The following is a 21,375-nucleotide window of genomic DNA, read 5'->3' as shown; positions in this document are numbered from 1 at the left end:
GCAGCCTCACTCATTGGATGGCAGTCTCACTAATTAGGGCAGCCTCACTCATTGGATGGCAGTCTCACTAATTAGGGGCAGCCTCACTCATTGGATGGCAGTCTCACTAATTAGGGTCAGCCTCACTCATTGGATGGCAGTCTCACTAATTAGGGGCAGCCTCACTCATTGGATGGCAGTCTCACTAATTAGGGCAGCCTCACTCATTGGATGGCAGTCTCACTAATTAGGGGCAGCCTCACTCATTGGATGGCAGTCTCACTAATTAGGGCAGCATCACTCATTGGATGGCAGTCTCACTAATTAGGGGCAGCCTCACTCATTGGATGGCAGTCTCACTAATTAGGGCAGCCTCACTCATTGGATGGCAGTCTCACTAATTAGGGGCAGCCTCACTCATTGGATGGCAGTCTCACTAATTAGGGCAGCATCACTCATTGGATGGCAGTCTCACTAATTAGGGGCAGCCTCACTCATTGGATGGCAGTCTCACTAATTAGGGCAGCCTCACTCATTGGATGGCAGCCTCACACATTGGATGGCAGTGTCACTGATTGGATGGCAGTGTCACTGATTGGATGGCAGTGTCACTGATTGGATGGCAGTGTCACTGATTGGATGGCAGTCTCACTAATTAGGGGCAGCCTCACTCATTGGATGGCAGTCTCACTAATTAGGGCAGTCTCACTGATTGGATGGCAGTCTCACTGATTAGGGGCAGTCTCACTCATTGGATGGCAGTCTCACGGATTGGATGGCAGTCTCACTCATTAGGGTTAGTCTCACTGATTAGATGGCAGTCTCACTAATTAGGGGCAGCCTCACTCATTGGATGGCAGTCTCACTAATTAGGGCAGTCTCACTCATTGGATGGCAGTCTCACTAATTAGGGGCAGCCTCACTCATTGGATGGCAGCCTCACTAATTAGGGCAGTCTCACTGATTGGATGGCAGTCTCACTGATTAGGGACAGTCTCACTCATTGGATGGCAGTCTCACTGATTGGATGGCAGTCTGACTCATTAGGGTTAGTCTCACTAATTAGGGGCAGCCTCATTCATTGGATGGCAGCCTCACACATTGGATGGCAGTCTCACTAATTAGGGGCAGCCTCACTCATTGGATGGCAGTCTCACTAATTAGGGCAGTCTCACTGATTGGATGGCAGTCTCACTGATTAGGGGCAGTCTCACTCATTGGATGGCAGTCTCACTGATTGGATGGCAGTCTCACTCATTAGGGTTAGTCTCACTGATTAGATGGCAGTCTCACTAATTAGGGGCAGCCTCACTCATTGGATGGCAGTCTCACTAATATGGGCAGTCTCACTGATTGGATGGCAGTCTCACTGATTAGGGGCAGTCTCACTCATTGGATGGCAGTCTCACTGATTGGATGGCAGTCTCACTCATTAGGGTTAGTGTCACTGATTATATGGCAGTCTCACTAATTAGGGGCAGCCTCACTCATTGGATGGCAGTCTCACTAATTAGGGCAGTCTCACTCATTGGATGGCAGTTTCACTAATTAGGGGCAGCCTCACTCATTGGATGGCAGTCTCACTAATTAGGGGCAGCCTCACTCATTGGATGGCAGTCTCACTAATTAGGGCAGTCTCACTGATTGGATGGCAGTCTCACTGATTAGGGACAGTCTCACTCATTGGATGGCAGCCTCACTCATTAGATGGCAGTCTCACTGATTGGATGGCAGTCTCACTCATTAGGGTTAGTCTCACTGATTAGATGGCAGTCTCACTAATTAGGGGCAGCCTCATTCATTGGATGGCAGCCTCACACATTGGATGGCAGTCTCACTAATTAGGGGCAGCCTCACTCATTGGATGGCAGTCTCACTAATTAGGGCAATCTCACTGATTGGATGGCAGTCTCACTGATTAGGGGCAGCCTCACTCATTGGATGGCAGTCTCACTGATTGGATGGAAGTCTCACTCATTAGGGTTAGTCTCACTGATTGGATGGCAGTCTCACTCATAAGGGTTAGTCTCACTGATTGGATGGCAGTCTCACTCATTAGGGTTAGTCCCACTGATTGGATGGCAGTCTCACTCATTAGGGTTAGTCTCACTGATTTTATGGTAGTCTCCCTCTCTAGAAATAGTCTAAATCCCTTGAAGGGAGTCTCATTCAATGAAATGCTGCCTCACTCACTGGAAGACTGTCTCATTGCAGGACATTGTTCCTCTGTGCCACTCTACAGAGAACGATACGTTCTTCTATCCCTGTGTCACTCTACGGCGAGCCATACGTTCTTCTATCTCTCTGTCACTCTACGGCGAGCGATACGGTCTTCTATCCCTGTGTCACTGTACGGCGAGCCATACGTTCTTCTATCTCTTTCACACTACGGCGAACCATACGTTCTTCTATCTCTGTGTCACACTACACGGGATATCCTGAAAACCTGCCCTGTTAGTGGCCCTTGAGGATGGGAGTTGCCCACCCCTGCCCTATACATGGCTTTGTGACACGTAACGCCTCTCTCAGACATTTTATTCCCTTCCCTCGCCCAGGTTTACCAGGACAATGTCTTTGCTCCGGGCTGCACTTTCCACTCCTTTAAGAAGGTTCTGTTTGAGATGGGACCTCAGTTCTCAGAGCGAGTACAACTTGTGTCAGTCTATTCCATCTCCAAGGGAGTCATCGGAGAGTGAGTATAATGTCCCCCTGTCCTGCCAGTGACGCTGTGGTGCATTGCTGGCTTTATGCCGCGGTGTACAAAACAATTGCACAATTTGACAAAACTTACCAGCTTTGGTCCACACTTGCACAATTCTTTCTCAAATCAGACATTTCCGTTTGGCATAACTGCAGCTAAGAGAGAGACCCCATATACAGTAAGTGCCCTGTAACAGGGACTTGTCCCGGTTAAAGAAACGTGCCTCTAATCCAGCAGTGTGCTGGTTAATGGCACACCTGCAATTAGTCAGACTCCACCTGGCTGATTAAGACTCTGTTAGAAAAAGCCTGTTCCCAGAAACAGGAGGGAGATTTTCCTCAGTACACAAAGGTGTTGACAAGAGGAGAGAGGTCTTGAGCAGAAAGGCTGTGCTGAGATCAAGACACCCAGAGACCTATATTCCTGGACCCAGGAACATACCAGAGACTGACATGAAAGGACACCTGCTGTAAGGTATCTCTTGAGACTTTGGGGAATAGGGTGGGAATGGGATAATCACTCCAGCCCTGGAGATAGGTACTGGGGAAGTAAGTTACCCGTACACAGGGATAGGCGTTTTTTGTTTTCGTATATTTCTGTGTGCTGTACTATTTAAGGGAACAGGCAATAAACCTTATTTTAATTTCACCTTAAAAACGGTCTCCATTGCGTATCTCTGCACACGTCTCTTACATGCACGTTGTAACGCCTTCCCACTCCCCCCACCCCAACCTCAGATAGGGTCCTCTAGGGGAACTAACTCTCCCGTTACGTGTGTGGTGCGTACCTGCTGGCAACAGGAGGGCCTGAGTCTCCCGACATAACATTGGGGACAACAGGACAGGTTTCTGGGGTAGTGCCTCCGTTCTTCTTAATGGTGCAGCGCCTCCATCTCCTGCAGGCCACAGGCTTTTGTGGTGGAACCCCTGAAGCAGAACTTCCCTCCCAGGGATGAGATTCCAGTCTCACACAACTGTCTCTTTAAATCAGGACTCTTTATTCAGCACAGGTGGCTTAATCAGTGGCTCCGTTCTTCTTAATGGTGCAGCGCCTTCATCTCCTGCAGGCCCCAGGGATAAGGGGTGGAATCCCTACAGCAGAACTTCCCTCCCAGGGATTAGATTCCAGTCTCCACACTGTCTCTTTAAATCAGGACTCTTTATTCAGCACAGGCGGCTTAATCAGTGGCTCCACTGAAGACTGCAGCACCTGTGCTGAAGCAGGGGTGTTCTTGAGGACTGGAGTTGAGAACCCCTGTGCTAACTGAGGTTTGGAGGTATACACAGTGTCAGTGATACATAGTAACAGTACCTATGCTATCTCTCTCCTGTGCTTCTATATACAGTGCTACATAATAACAGTACCTATGCTATCTCTCTCCCGTGCTTCTATACACAGCGTCAGTGCTACATAGTAACGTTACCTATTTTATCTCTCTCCCGTGCTTCTATATACAGTGCTACATAGTAACAGTACCTATGCTATCTCCCTCCCGTGCTTCTATATACAGTGTCAGTGCTACATAGTAACAGTACCTATGCTATCTCTCTCCCGTGCTTCTATATACAGCGTCAGTGCTACATAGTAACAGTACCTATGCTATCTCTCTCCCGTGCTTCTATATACAGTGCTACATAGTAACAGTACCTATGCTATCTCTCTCCCGTGCTTCTATATACAGCATCAGTGCTACATAGTAACAGTACCTATGCTATCTCTCTCCTGTGCTTCTATATACAGTGTCAGTGCTACATAATAACAGTACCTATGCTATCTCTCTCCCGTGCTTCTTTATACAGCGTCAGTGCTACATAGTAACAGTGTCTACGCTATCTCTCTCCCGTGCTTCTATATACAGTGCTACATAGTAACAGTACCTATGCTATTTCTCTCCCGTGCTTCTATATACAGTGCTACATAATAACAGTACCTATGCTATCTCTCTCCCGTGCTTCTATATACAGCGTCAGTGCTACATAATAACAGTACCTATGCTATCTCTCTCCCGGGCATCTATATACAGTGCTACATAGTAACAGTACCTTACGCTATCTCTCTCCCGTGCTTCTATATACAGTGCTACATAATAACAGTACCTATGCTATCTCTCTCCCGTGCTTCTATATACAGTGCTACATAATAACAGTACCTATGCTATCTCTCTCCCATGCTTCTATATACAGCGTCAGTGCTACATAGTAACAGTACCTATGCTATCTCTCTCCCGTGCTTCTATATACAGCGTCAGTGCTACATAGTAACAGTACCTATGCTATCTATCTCCCGTGCTTCTATATACAGTGCTACATAGTAACAGTACCTATGCTATCTCTCTCCAGGGCATCTATATACAGTGCTACATAGTAACAGTACCTACGCTATCTCTCTCCCGTGCTTCTATATACAGCGTCAGTGCTACATAGTAACAGTACCTATGCTATCTCTCTCCCGTGCTTCTTTACACAGTGTCAGTGCTACATAGTAACAGTACCTACACTATCTCTCTCCCGTGCTTCTATATACAGCGTCAGTGCTACATAGTAACAGTACCTATGCTATCTCTCTCCCGTGCTTCTATATACAGTGCTACATAGTAACAGTACCTATGCTATCTCTCTCCCGTGCTTCTATATACAGTGCTACATAATAACAGTACCTACGCTATCTCTCTCCCGTGCTTCTATATACAGTGCTACATAGTAACAGTACCTATGCTATCTCTCTCCCGTGCTTCTATATACAGCGTCAGTGCTACATAGTAACAGTACCTATGCTATCTCTCTCCCGTGCTTCTATATACAGCGTCAGTGCTACATAGTAACAGTACCTATGCTATCTCTCTCCTGTGCTTCTATATACAGCGTCAGTGCTACATAGTAACAGTACCTATGCTATCTATCTCCCGTGCTTCTATATACAGCGTCAGTGCTACATAGTAACAGTACCTACGCTATCTCTCTCCCGTGGTTCTATATACAGCATCAGTGCTTCATAGTAACAGTACCTACGCTATCTCTCTCCCGTGCTTCTATATACAGCGTCAGTGCTACATAGTAACAGTACCTATGCTATCTCTCTCCCGTGCTTCTATATACAGTGCTACATAGTAACAGTACCTATGCTATCTCTCTCCCGTGCTTCTATATACAGTGCTACATAATAACAGTACCTACGCTATCTCTCTCCCGTGCTTCTATATACAGTGCTACATAGTAACAGTACCTATGCTATCTCTCTCCCGTGCTTCTATATACAGCGTCAGTGCTACATAATAACAGTACCTATGCTATCTCTCTCCCGTGCTTCTATATACAGCGTCAGTGCTACATAGTAACAGTACCTATGCTATCTCTCTCCCGTGCTTCTATATACAGTGTCAGTGCTACATAATAACAGTACCTATGCCATCTCTCTCCCATGCTTCTATATACAGCGTCAGTGCTACATAGTAACAGTACCTATGCTATCTCTCTCCCGTGCTTCTATATACAGCGTCAGTGCTACATAGTAACAGTACCTATGCTATCTATCTCCCGTGCTTCTATATACAGTGCTACATAGTAACTGTACCTATGCTATCTCTCTCCAGGGCATCTATATACAGTGCTACATAGTAACAGTACCTACGCTATCTCTCTCCCGTGCTTCTATATACAGCGTCAGTGCTACATAGTAACAGTACCTATGCTATCTCTCTCCCGTGCTTCTTTACACAGTGTCAGTGCTACATAGTAACAGTACCTACACTATCTCTCTCCCGTGCTTCTATATACAGCGTCAGTGCTACATAGTATAAGTACCTATGCTATCTCTCTCCCGTGCTTCTATATACAGCGTCAGTGCTACATAGTAACAGTACCTATGCTATCTATCTCCCGTGCTTCTATATACAGCGTCAGTGCTACATAGTAACAGTACCTACGCTATCTCTCTCCCGTGGTTCTATATACAGCGTCAGTGCTTCATAGTAACAGTACCTACGCTATCTCTCTCCCGTGCTTCTATATACAGCGTCAGTGCTACATAGTAACAGTACCTATGCTATCTCTCTCCCGTGCTTCTATATACAGTGCTACATAGTAACAGTACCTATGCTATCTCTCTCCCGTGCTTCTATATACAGTGCTACATAATAACAGTACCTACGCTATCTCTCTCCCGTGCTTCTATATACAGTGCTACATAGTAACAGTACCTATGCTATCTCTCTCCCGTGCTTCTATATACAGCGTCAGTGCTACATAGTAACAGTACCTATGCTATCTATCTCCCGTGCTTCTATATACAGTGCTACATAGTAACAGTACCTATGCTATCTCTCTCCAGGGCATCTATATACAGTGCTACATAGTAACAGTACCTACGCTATCTCTCTCCCGTGCTTCTATATACAGCGTCAGTGCTACATAGTAACAGTACCTATGCTATCTCTCTCCTGTGCTTCTATACACTTTGTCAGTGCTACATAGTAACAGTACCTACACTATCTCTCTCCCGTGCTTCTATATACAGCGTCAGTGCTACATAGTAACAGTACCTATGCTATCTCTCTCCCGTGCTTCTATATACAGCGTCAGTGCTACATAGTAACAGTACCTACGCTATCTCTCTCCCGTGGTTCTATATACAGCATCAGTGCTTCATAGTAACAGTACCTACGCTATCTCTCTCCCGTGCTTCTATATACAGCGTCAGTGCTACATAGTAACAGTACCTATGCTATCTCTCTCCCGTGCTTCTATATACAGTGCTACATAGTAACAGTACCTATGCTATCTCTCTCCCGTGCTTCTATATACAGTGCTACATAATAACAGTACCTACGCTATCTCTCTCCCGTGCTTCTATATACAGTGCTACATAGTAACAGTACCTATGCTATCTCTCTCCCGTGCTTCTATATACAGCGTCAGTGCTACATAATAACAGTACCTATGCTATCTCTCTCCCGTGCTTCTATATACAGCGTCAGTGCTACATAGTAACAGTACCTATGCTATCTCTCACCCGTGCTTCTATATACAGTGCTACATAGTAACAGTACCTATGTTATCTCTCTCCCGTGCTTCTATATACAGCGTCAGTGCTACATAGTAACAGTACCTATGCTATCTCTCTCCCGTGCTTCTATATACAGCGTCAGTGCTACATAGTAACAGTACCTATGCTATCTATCTCCCGTGCTTCTATATACAGTGCTATATAGTAACAGTACCTACGCTATCTCTCTCCCGTGCTTCTATATACAGTGCTACATAATAACAGTACCTACGCTATCTCTCTCCCGTGCTTCTATATACAGTGCTACATAGTAACAGTACCTATGCTATCTCTCTCCCGTGCTTCTATATACAGCGTCAGTGCTACATAATAACAGTACCTATGCTATCTCTCTCCCGTGCTTCTATATACAGCGTCAGTGCTACATAGTAACAGTACCTATGCTATCTCTCACCCGTGCTTCTATATACAGTGCTACATAGTAACAGTACCTATGTTATCTCTCTCCCGTGCTTCTATATACAGCGTCAGTGCTACATAGTAACAGTACCTATGCTATCTCTCTCCCGTGCTTCTATATACAGCGTCAGTGCTACATAGTAACAGTACCTATGCTATCTATCTCCCGTGCTTCTATATACAGTGCTATATAGTAACAGTACCTACGCTATCTCTCACCCGTGCTTCTATATACAGTGCTACATAGTAACAGTACCTATGTTATCTCTCTCCCGTGCTTCTATATACAGCGTCAGTGCTACATAATAACAGTACCTATGTTATCTCTCTCCCGTGCTTCTATATACAGTGTCAGTGCTGCATAATAACAGTACCTATGCTATCTCTCTCCCGTGCTTCTATATACAGTGCTACATAGTAACAGTACCTATGCTATCTCTCTCCCGTGCTTCTATATACAGCGTCAGTGCTACATAGTAACAGTACCTATGCTATCTCTCTCCCGTGCTTCTATATACAGCGTCAGTGCTACATAGTAACAGTACCTATGCTATCTCTCTCCCGTGCTTCTATATACAGTGATACATAATAACAGTACCTATGCTATCTCTCTCCCGTGCTTCTATATACAGTGCTACATATTAACAGTACCTATGCTATCTCTCTCCCGTTCTTCTATACACAGCGTCAGTGCTACATAGTAACAGTACCTATGTTATCTCTCTCCCGTGCTTCTATATACAGCGTCAGTGCTACATAGTAACAGTACCTATGCTATCTATCTCCCGTGCTTCTATATACAGTGCTATATAGTAACAGTACCTACGCTATCTCTCACCCGTGCTTCTATATACAGTGCTACATAGTAACAGTACCTATGTTATCTCTCTCCCGTGCTTCTATATACAGCGTCAGTGCTACATAATAACAGTACCTATGCTATCTCTCTCCCGTTCTTCTATACACAGCGTCAGTGCTACATAATAACAGTACCTATGCTATCTCTCTCCCGTGCTTCTATATACAGTGCTACATAGTAACAGTACCTGTGCTATCTCTCTCCCGTGCTTCTATATACAGTGTCGGTGCTACATAGAGTAACAGTACCTATGCTATCTCTCTCCCGTGCTTCTATATACAGTGTCAGTGCTACATAATAACAATACCTATGCTATCTCTCTCCCGTGCTTCTATATACAGCGTCAGTGCTTCATAGTAACAGTACCTATGCTATCTCTCTCCCGTGCTTCTATATACAGTGCTACATAATAACAGTACCTATGCTATCTCTCTCCCGTGCTTCTATATACAGTGTCAGTGCTACATAGTAACAGTACCTATGCTATCTCTCTCCCGTGCTTCTATATACAGTGCTACATAGAAACAGTACCTATGCTATCTCTCTCCCGTGCTTCTATATACAGCGTCAGTGCTACATAGTAACAGTACCTATGCTATCTCTCTCCCGTGCTTCTATATACAGTGCTACATAATAACAATACCTATGCTATCTCTCTCCCGTGCTTCTATGTACAGCGTCAGTGCTACATAGTAACAGTACCTATGCTATCTCTCTCCATTGCTTCTATATACAGTGTCAGTGCTACATAGTAACAGTACCTATGCTATCTCTCTCCCGTGCTTCTATATACAGTGCAATATAGTAACAGTACCTATGCTATCTCTCTCCCGTGCTTCTATATACAGTGCTACATAATAACTGTACCTATGCTATCTCTCTCCTGTGCTTCTATATACAGCATCAGTGCTACATAATAACAGTACCTATGCTATCTCTCTCCCGTGCTTCTATATACAGTGTCAGTGCTACATAACAACAGTACCTATGCTATCTCTCTCCCGTGCTTCTATATACAGTGCTACATAGTAACAGTACCTATGCTATCTCTCTCCCGTGCTTCTATATACAGTGTCAGTGCTACATAATAACAATACCTATGCTATCTCTCTCCCGTGCTTATATATACAGTGTCAGTGCTACATAATAACAATACCTATGCTATCTCTCTCCCGTGCTTCTATATACAGTGTCAGTGCTACATAGTAACAGTACCTATGCTATCTCTCTCCCGTGCTTCTATATACAGTGCTACATAGTAACAGTACCTATGCTATCTCTCTCCCGTGCTTCTATATACAGTGCTACATAATAACAGTACCTATGCTATCTCTCTCCCAAGCTTCTATATACAGCGTCAGTGCTTCATAGTAACAGTACCTATGCTATCTCTCTCCCGTGCTTCTATATACAGTGCTACATAATAACAGTACCTATGCTATCTCTCTCCCAAGCTTCTATATACAGCGTCAGTGCTTCATAGTAACAGTACCTATGCTATCTCTCTCCCGTGCTTCTATATACAGTGCTACATAATAACAGTACCTATGCTATCTCTCTCCCAAGCTTCTATATACAGCGTCAGTGCTTCATAGTAACAGTACCTATGCTATCTCTCTCCCGTGCTTCTATATACAGTGCTACATAATAACAGTACCTATGCTATCTCTCTCCCGTGCTTCTATATACAGCGTCAGTGCTACATAATAACAGTACCTATGCTATCTCTCTCCCGTGCTTCTATATACATTACTACATAATAACAGTACCTATGCTATCTCTATCCCGTGCTTCTATATACAGTGCTACATAATAACAGTACCTATGCTATCTCTCTCCCGTGCTTCTATATACAGTGCTACATAATAACAGTACCTATGCTATCTCTCTCCCGTGCTTCTATATACAGTGCTACATAATAACAGTACCTATGCTATCTCTCTCCCGTGCTACAATATACAGTGCTACATAATAACAGTACCTATGTTATCTCTCTCCCGTGCTTCTATATACAGCGTCAGTGCTACATAGTAACAGTACCTATGCTATCTCTCTCCCGTGCTTCTATATACAGTGCTACATAATAGCAATACCTATGCTATCTCTCTCCCGTGCTTCTATATACAGTGTCAGTGCTACATAATAACATTACCTATGCTATCTCTCTCCCGTGCTTCTATATACAGTGCTACATAGTAACAGTACCTATGCTATCTCTCTCCCGTGCTTCTATATACAGTGCTACATAGTAACAGTACCTATGCTATCTCTCTCCCGTGCTTCTATATACATTGTCAGTGCTACATAGTAACAGTACCTATGCTATCTCTCTCCCGTGCTTCTATATACAGTGTCAGTGCTACATAATAACACTACCTATGCTATCTCTCTCCTGTGTTTCTATATACAGTGTCAGTGCTACATAATAACAGTACCTATGCTATCTCTCTCCCGTGCTTCTATATACAGCGTCAGTGCTACATAGTAACAGTACCTATGCTATCTCTCTCCTGTGCTTCTATATACAGCGTCAGTGCTACATAATAACAGTACCTATGCTATCTCTCTCCCATGCTTCTATATACAGTGCTACATAATAACAGTACCTATGCTATCTCTCTCCCGTGCTTCTATATACAGTGTCAGTGTTTCATAGTAACAGTACCTATGCTATCTCTCTCCCGTGCTTCTATATACAGTGTCAGTGCTACATAGTAACAGTACCTATGCTATCTCTCTCCTGTGCTTCTATATACAGCGTCAGTGCTACATAATAACAGTACCTATGCTATCTCTCCCGTGCTTCTATATACAGTGTCAGTGCTACATAGTAACAGTACCTATGTTATCTCTCTCCCGTGCTTCTATATACAGTGCTACATAATAACAGTACCTATGCTATCTCTCTCCCGTGCTTCTATATACAGTGTCAGTGCTACATAGTAACAGTACCTATGTTATCTCTCTCCCGTGCTTCTATATACAGTGTCAGTGCTACATAGTAACAGTACCTATGCTATCTCTCTCCCGTGCTTCTATATACAGTGTCAGTGCTACATAATAACAGTACCTATGCTATCTCTCTCCCGTGCTTCTATATACAGTGCTACATAGTAACAGTACATATGCTATCTCTCTCCCGTGCTTCTATATACAGTGCTACATAATAACAGTACCTATGCTATCTCTCTCCTGTGCTTCTATATACAGTGCTACATAGTAACAGTACCTATGCTATCTCTCTCCCGTGCTTCTATATACAGTGCTACATAATAACAGTACCTATGCTATCTCTCTCCCGTGCTTCTATATACAGCGTCAGTGCTACATAATAACAGTACCTATGCTATCTCTCCCGTGCTTCTATATACAGTGTCAGTGCTACATAGTAACAGTACCTATGCTATCTCTCTCCCGTGCTTCTATATACAGTGCTACATAATAACAGTACCTATGCTATCTCTCTCCCGTGCTTATATATACAGCGTCAGTGCTACATAGTAACAGTACCTATGCTATCTCTTTCCCGTGCTTCTATATACAGCGTCAGGGCTACATAGTAACAGTACCTATGTTATCTCTCTCCCGTGCTTCTATATACAGTGCTACATAATAACAGTACCTATGCTCTCTCTCTCCCGTGCTTCTATATACAGTGCTACATAGTAACAGTACCTATGCTATCTCTCTCCCGTGCTTCTATATACAGTGTCAGTGCTACATAATAACAGTACCTATGCTATCTCTCTCCCGTGCTTCTATATACAGAGTCAGTGCTACATAGTAACAGTACCTATGTTATCTCTCTCCCGTTCTTCTATATATAGTGTCAGTGCTACATAGTAACAGTACCTATGCTATCTCTCTCCCATGCTTCTATATAGAGTGCTACATAGTAACAGTACCTATGCTCTCTCTCTCCCGTGCTTCTATATACAGTGTCAGTGCTACATAATAACAGTACCTATGCTATCTCTCTCCCGTGCTTCTATATACAGTGCTACATAGTAACAGTACCTATGCTATCTCTCTCCCGTGCTTCTATATAAAGCGTCAGTGCTACATTGTAACAGTACCTATGTTATCTCTCTCCCGTGCTTCTATATACAGTGTCAGTGCTACATAGTAACAGTACCTATGCTATCTCTCTCCCGTGCTTCTATATACAGTGCTACATAATAACAGTACCTATGCTATCTCTCTCCCGTGCTTCTATATACAGTGGCAGTGCTACATAATAACATTACCTATGCTATCTCTCTCCCGTGCTTCTATATACAGTGCTACATAGTAACAGTACCTATGCTATCTCTCTCCCGTGCTTCTATATACAGAGCTACATAATAACAGTACCTATGCTATCTCTCTCCCGTGCTTCTATACACAGCGTCAGTGCTACATAGTAACAGTACCTATGCTATCTCTCTCCTGTGCTTCTATATACAGTGTTACATAGTAACAGTACCTATGCTATCTCTCTCCCGTGCTTCTATATACAGTGCTACATAATAACAATACCTATGCTATCTCTCTCCCGTGCTTCTATATACAGTGTCAGTGCTACATAATAACAGTACCTATGCTATCTCTCTCCCGTGCTTCTATATACAGTGCTACATAATAACAATACCTATGCTATCTCTCTCCCGTGCTTCTATATACAGTGTCAGTGCTTCATAGTAACAGTACCTATGCTATCTCTCTCCCGTGCTTCTATATACAGTGCTACATAATAACAGTACCTATGCTATCTCTCTCCCGTGCTTCTATATACAGTGTCAGTGCTACATAGTAACAGTACCTATGCTATCTCTCTCCCGTGCTTCTATATACAGTGCTACATAGAAACAGTACCTATGCTATCTCTCTCCCGTGCTTCTATATACAGTGTCAGTGCTACATAGTAACAGTACCTATGCTATCTCTCTCCCATGCTTCTATATACAGTGTCAGTGCTACATAATAACAGTACCTATGCTATCTCTCTCCCGTGCTTCTATATACAGTGCTACATAATAACAATACCTATGCTATCTCTCTCCCGTGCTTCTATATACAGTGTCAGTGCTACATAATAACAGTACCTATGCTATCTCTCTCCCGTGCTTCTATATACATTGTCAGTGCTACATTGTAACAGTACCTATGCTATCTCTCTCCCGTGCTTCTATATACAGTGCTACATAATAACAATTCCTATGCTATCTCTCTCCCGTGCTTCTATATACAGTTTCAGTGCTACATAATAACAGTACCTATGCTATCTCTCTCCCGTGCTTCTATATACAGTGTCAGTGCTACATAGTAACAGTACCTATGCTATCTCTCTCCCATGCTTCTATATACAGTGTCAGTGCTACATAATAACAGTACCTATGCTATCTCTCTCCCGTGCTTCTATACACAGCGTCAGTGCTACATAATAACAGTACCTATGCTATCTCTCTCCCGTGCTTCTATACACAGCGTCAGTGCTACATAATTACAGTACCTATGCTATCTCTCTCCCGTGCTTCTATATACAGTGCTACATAGTAACAATACCTACGCTATCTCTCTCCCGTGCTTCTATATACAGTGCTACATAATAACAGTACCTATGCTATCTCTCTCCCGTGCTTCTATATATAGTGTCAGTGCTACATAGTAACAGTAACTATGCTATCTCTCTCCCATGCTTCTATATACAGTGTCAGTGCTACATAATAACAGTACCTATGCTATCTCTCTCCCGTGCTTCTATACACAGCGTCAGTGCTACATAGTAACAGTACCTATGCTATCTCTCTCCCGTGCTTCTATATACAGTGTCAGTGCTACATAATAACAGTACCTATGCTATCTCTCTCCCATGCTTCTATATACAGTGTCAGTGCTACATAGTAACAGTACCTATGCTATCTCTCTCCCGTGCTTCTATATACAGTGCTACATAGTAACAGTACCTATGCTATCTCTCTCCCGTGCTTCTATATACAGTGCTACATAATAAAAGTACCTATGCTATCTCTCTCCCGTGCTTCTATATACAGTGTCAGTGCTACCTAGTAACAGTACCTATGCTATCTCTCTCCCGTGCTTCTATACACAGCGTCAGTGCTACATAGTAACAGTACCTATGTTATCTCTCTCCCGTGCTTCTATATACAGTGCTACATAGTAACAGTACCTATGCTATCTCTCTCCCGTGCTTCTATATACAGTGTCAGTGCTACATAATAACATTACCTATGCTATCTCTCTCCCGTGCTTCTATATACAGTGCTACATAGTAACAGTACCTATGCTATCTCTCTCCCGTGCTTCTATATACAGCGTCAGTGCTACATAGTAACAGTACCTATGCTATCTCTCTCCCGTGCTTCTATATACAGTGCTACATAATAACATTACCTATGCTATCTCTCTCCCGTGCTTCTATATACAGCGTCAGTGCTACATAGTAACAGTACCTATGCTATCCCTCTCTCATGCTTCTATATACAGCGTCAGTGCTACATAGTAACAGTACCTATGCTATCTCTCTCCCGTGCTTCTATATACAGTGCTACATAGTAACAGTACCTATGCTATCTCTCTCCCGTGCTTCTATATACAGTGTCAGTGCTACATAATAACAGTACCTATGCTATCTCTCTCCCATGCTTCTTTATACAGTGTCAGTGCTACATAGTAACAGTACCTATGCTATCTCTCTCCCGTGCTTCTATATACATTGTCAGTGCTACATAGTAACAGTACCTATGCTATCTCTCTCCCGTGCTTCTATATACAGTGTCAGTGCTACATAGTAACAGTACCTATGCTATCTTTCTCCCGTGCTTCAATATACATTGTCAGTGCTACATAGTAACAGTACCTATGCTATCTCTCTCCTGTGCTTCTATATACATTGTCAGTGCTACATAGTAACAGTACCTATGCTATCTCTCTCCCGTGCTTCTATATACAGCGTCAGTGCTACATAGTAACAGTACCTATGCTATCTCTCTCCCGTGCTTCTATATACATTGTCAGTGCTACATAGTAACAGTACCTATGCTATCTCTCTCCTGTGCTTCTATATACATTGTCAGTGCTACATAGTAACAGTACCTATGCTATCTCTCTCCCGTGCTTCTATATACAGCGTCAGTGCTACATAGTAACAGTACCTATGCTATCTCTCTCCCGTGCTTCTATATACAGTGTCAGTGCTACATAATAACAGTACATATGCTATCTCTCTCCCGTGCTTCTATATACAGTGCTACATAGTAACAGTACCTATGCTCTCTCTCTCCCGTGCTTCTATATACAGTGCTACATAGTAACAGTACCTATGCTATCTCTCTCCCATGCTTCTATATACAGCGTCAGTGCTACATAGTAACAGTACCTATGCTATCTCTCTCCCGTGCTTCTATATACATTGTCAGTGCTACATAGTAACAGTACCTATGCTATCTCTCTCCTGTGCTTCTATATACATTGTCAGTGCTACATAGTAACAGTACCTATGCTATCTCTCTCCCGTGCTTCTATATACAGTGTCAGTGCTACATAGTAACAGTACCTATGCTATCTCTCTCCCGTGCTTCTATATACAGTGCTACATAGTAACAGTACCTATGCTATCTCTCTCCCGTGCTTCTATATACAGTGTCAGTGCTACATAATAACAGTACCTATGCTATCTCTCTCCCGTGCTTCTATATACAGCGTCAGTGCTACATAGTAACAGTACCTATGCTATCTCTCTCCCGTGCTTCTATATACAGTGTCAGTGCTACATAATAACAGTACATATGCTATCTCTCTCCCGTGCTTCTATATACAGTGCTACATAGTAACAGTACCTATGCTCTCTCTCTCCCGTGCTTCTATATACAGTGCTACATAGTAACAGTACCTATGCTATCTCTCTCCAGTGCTTCTATATACAGCGTCAGTGCTACATAATAACATTACCTATGCTATCTCTCTCCCGTGCTTCTATATACAGTGCTACATAGTAACAGTACCTATGCTATCTCTCTCCCGTGCTTCTATATACAGTGTCAGTGCTACATAGTAACAGTACCTATGCTATCTCTCTCCCGTGCTTCTATATACAGTGTCAGTGCTACATAGTAACAGTACCTATGCTAGCTCTCTCCCGTACTTCTATATACAGTGTCAGTGCTACATAATAACAGTACCTATGCTATCTCTCTCCCGTGCTTCTATATACAGCGTCAGTGCTACATAGTAACAGTACCTATGCTATCTCTCTCCCATGCCTCTATATACAGTGCTACATAGTAACAGTACCTATGCTATCTCTCTCCCGTGCTTCTATATACAGTGCTACATAATAACAGTACCTATGCTATCTCTCTTCCGTGCTTCTATATACAGTGTCAGTGCTACATAATAACATTACCTATGCTATCTCTCTCCCGTGCTTCTATATACAGTGCTACATAGTAACAGTACCTATGCTATCTCTCTCCCGTGCTTCTATATACAGTGCTACATAATAACAGTACCTATGCTATCTCTCTCCCATGCTTCTATACACAGCGTCAGTGCTACATAGTAACAGTACCTATGCTATCTCTCTCCCGTGCTTCTATATACTGTGCTACATAATAACAATACCTATGCTATCTCTCTCCCGTGCTTCTATATACAGTGTCAGTGCTACATAATAACAGTACCTATGCTATCTCTCTCCCGTGCTTCTATATACAGTGTCAGTGCTACATAGTAACAGTACCTATGCTATCTCTCTCCCATGCTTCTATATACAGTGTCAGTGCTACATAATAACAGTACCTATGCTATCTCTCTCCCGTGCTTCTATACACAGCGTCAGTGCTACATAATAACAGTACCTATGCTATCTCTCTCTCGTGCTTCTATACACAGCGTCAGTGCTACATAATTACAGTACCTATGCTATCTCTCTCCCGTGCTTCTATATACAGTGCTACATAGTAACAATACCTACGCTATCTCTCTCCCGTGCTTCTATATACAGTGCTACATAATAACAGTACCTATGCTATCTCTCTCCCATGCTTCTATATACAGTGTCAGTGCTACATAATAACAGTACCTATGCTATCTCTCTCCCATGCTTCTATATACACTGTCAGTGCTACATAGTAACAGTACCTATGCTATCTCTCTCCCGTGCTTCTATATACAGTGTCAGTGCTACATAATAACATTACCTATGCTATCTCTCTCCCGTGCTTCTATATACAGTGCTACATAGTAACAGTACCTATGCTATCTCTCTCCCGTGCTTCTATATACAGTGCTACATAATAACAGTACCTATGCTATCTCTCTCCCATGCTTCTATACACAGCGTCAGTGCTACATAGTAACAGTACCTATGCTATCTCTCTCCCGTGCTTCTATATACTGTGCTACATAATAACAATACCTATGCTATCTCTCTCCCGTGCTTCTATATACAGTGTCAGTGCTACATAATAACAGTACCTATGCTATCTCTCTCCCGTGCTTCTATATACAGTGTCAGTGCTACATAGTAACAATACCTACGCTATCTCTCTCCCGTGCTTCTATATACAGTGCTACATAATAACAGTACCTATGCTATCTCTCTACCATGCTTCTATACACAGCGTCAGTGCTACATAGTAACAGTACCTATGCTATCTCTCTCCCGTGCTTCTATATACTGTGCTACATAATAACAATACCTATGCTATCTCTCTCCCGTGCTTCTATATACAGTGCTACATAGTAACAGTACCTATGCTATCGCTCTCCCGTGTTTCTATATACAGCGTCAGTGCTACATAGTAACAGTACCTATGCTATCTCTCTCCCGTGCTTCTATGTACAGCGTCAGGGCTACATAGTAACAGTACCTATAGTATCTCTGTCCCGTGCTTCTATACACAGCGTCAGTGCTACATAGTAACAGTATCTATGCTATCTCTCTCCCGTGCTTCTATACACAGCGTCAGTGCTACATAGTAACAGTACCTACGTTATCACTCTCCCATGCTTCTATATAGAGTGCTACATAGTAACATTACCTATGCTATCTCTCTCCCGTGCTTCTATATACAGTGTCAGTGCTACATAGTAACAGTACCTATGCTATCTCTCTCCAGTGTTTCTATATACAGTGTAAGTGCTACATAATAACAGTACCTATGCTATCTCTCTCCCGTGCTTCTATATACAGTGTCAGTGCTACATAGTAACAGTACCTATGCTATCTCTCTCCAGTGTTTCTATATACAGCGTCAGTGCTACATAATAACAGTACCTATGCTATCTCTCTGCCGTGCTTCTATATACAGTGCTACATAGTAACAGTACCTACGCTATCTCTCTCCCGTGCTTCTATATACAGTGTCAGTGCTACATAGTAACAGTACCTATACTATCTCTCTGCCGTGCTTCTATATACAGTGTCAGTGCTTCATAGTAACAGTACCTATGCTATCTCTCTCCCATGCTTCTATATACAGTGCTACAGAATAACAGTACCTATGCTATCTCTCTCCCGTGCTTCTATATACATTACTACATAATAACAGTACCTATGCTATCTCTATCCCGTGCTTCTATATACAGTGCTACATAATAACAGTACCTATGCTATCTCTCTCCCGTGCTTCTATATACAGTGCTACATAATAACAGTACCTATGCTATCTCTCTCCCGTGCTTCTATATACAGTGCTACATAATAACAGTACCTATGCTATCTCTCTCCTGTGCTTCAATATACAGTGCTACATAATAACAGTACCTATGTTATCTCTCTCCCGTGCTTCTATATACAGCGTCAGTGCTACATAGTAACAGTACCTATGCTATCTCTCTCCCGTGCTTCTATATACAGCGTCAGTGCTACATAGTAACAGTACCTATGTTATCTCTCTCCCATGCTTCTATATACAGCGTCAGTGCTACATAATAACAGTACCTATGCTATCTCTCTCCCGTGCTTCTATATACAGTGTCACTGCTACATAGTAACAGTACCTATGCTATCTCTCTCCCGTGCTTCTATATACAATGCTACATAGTAACAGTACCTATGCTATCTCTCTCACGTGCTTCTATATACAGCGTCAGTGCTACATAGTAACAGTACCTATGCTATCTCTCTCCCGTGCTTCTATATACAGTGCTACATAGTAACAGTACCTATGCTATCTCTCTCCCATGCTTCTATATACAGTGTCAGTGCTACATAATAACAGTACCTATGCTATCTCTCTCCCGTGCTTCTATACACAGCGTCAGTGCTACATAATAACAGTACCTATGCTATCTCTCTCCCGTGCTTCTATACACAGCGTCAGTGCTACATAATTACAGTACCTATGCTATCTCTCTCCCGTGCTTCTATATACAGTGCTACATAGTAACAATACCTACGCTATCTCTCTCCCGTGCTTCTATATACAGTGCTACATAATAACAGTACCTATGCTATCTCTCTCCCATGCTTCTATATACAGTGTCAGTGCTACATAGTAACAGTACTTATGCTATCTCTCTCCCGTGCTTCTATATACAGTGTCAGTTCTACATAATAACAGTACCTATGCTATCTCTCTCCCGTGCTTCTATACACAGCGTCAGTGCTACATAGTAACAGTACCTATGCTATCTCTCTCCCGTGCTTCTATATACAGTGTCAGTTCTACATAATAACAGTACCTATGCTATCTCTCTCCCATGCTTCTATATACAGTGTCAGTGCTACATAGTAACAGTACCTATGCTATCTCTCTCCCGTGCTTTTTTATACAGTGCTACATAGTAACAGTCCCTATGCTATCTCTCTCCCGTGCTTCTATATACAGTGCTACATAATAACAGTACCTATGCTATCTCTCTCCCGTGCTTCTATATACAGTGGCAGTGCTACATAATAACATTACCTATGCTATCTCTCTCCCGTGCTTCTATATACAGTGCTACATAGTAACAGTACCTATGCTATCTCTCTCCCGTGCTTCTATATACAGTGCTACATAATAACAGTACCTATGCTATCTCTCTCCCGTGCTTCTATACACAGCGTCAGTGCTACATAGTAACAGTACCTATGCTATCTCTCTCCTGTGCTTCTATATACAGTGTTACATAGTAACAGTACCTATGCTATCTCTCTCCCGTGCTTCTATATACAGTGCTACATAATAACAATACCTATGCTATCTCTCTCCCGTGCTTCTATATACAGTGTCAGTGCTACATAATAACAGTACCTATGCTATCTCTCTCCCGTGCTTCTATATACAGTGTCAGTGCTACATAGTAACAGTACCTATGCTATCTCTCTCCCATGCTTCTATATACAGTGTCAGTGCTACATAATAACAGTACCTATGCTATCTCTCTC

At 42.8% G+C, this 21,375-nt stretch overlaps 1 protein-coding gene across 1 annotated transcript in view; it reads left to right on the top strand.

Annotated features, from left to right (window-relative positions):
* The window catches only part of LOC142474469 (alanine aminotransferase 2-like), a 143,724-nt gene that overhangs the window by 46,262 nt on the left and 76,087 nt on the right, over positions 1 to 21,375 (top strand). Inside the window, exon 8 of the mRNA XM_075580869.1 lies at positions 2,535 to 2,674. Within this exon, the coding sequence (XP_075436984.1) occupies positions 2,535 to 2,674 (140 nt within the window). The remainder of the gene's footprint in view (positions 1 to 2,534; positions 2,675 to 21,375) is intronic.

The sequence above is a fragment of the Ascaphus truei genome, chromosome 2 (assembly GCF_040206685.1).
Source record: "Ascaphus truei isolate aAscTru1 chromosome 2, aAscTru1.hap1, whole genome shotgun sequence".
Lineage (NCBI taxonomy): Eukaryota > Metazoa > Chordata > Amphibia > Anura > Ascaphidae > Ascaphus > Ascaphus truei.
The sequence above is the reverse complement of the archived record's forward strand: the minus strand, read 5'-3'. Positions and strand labels throughout refer to the sequence as shown.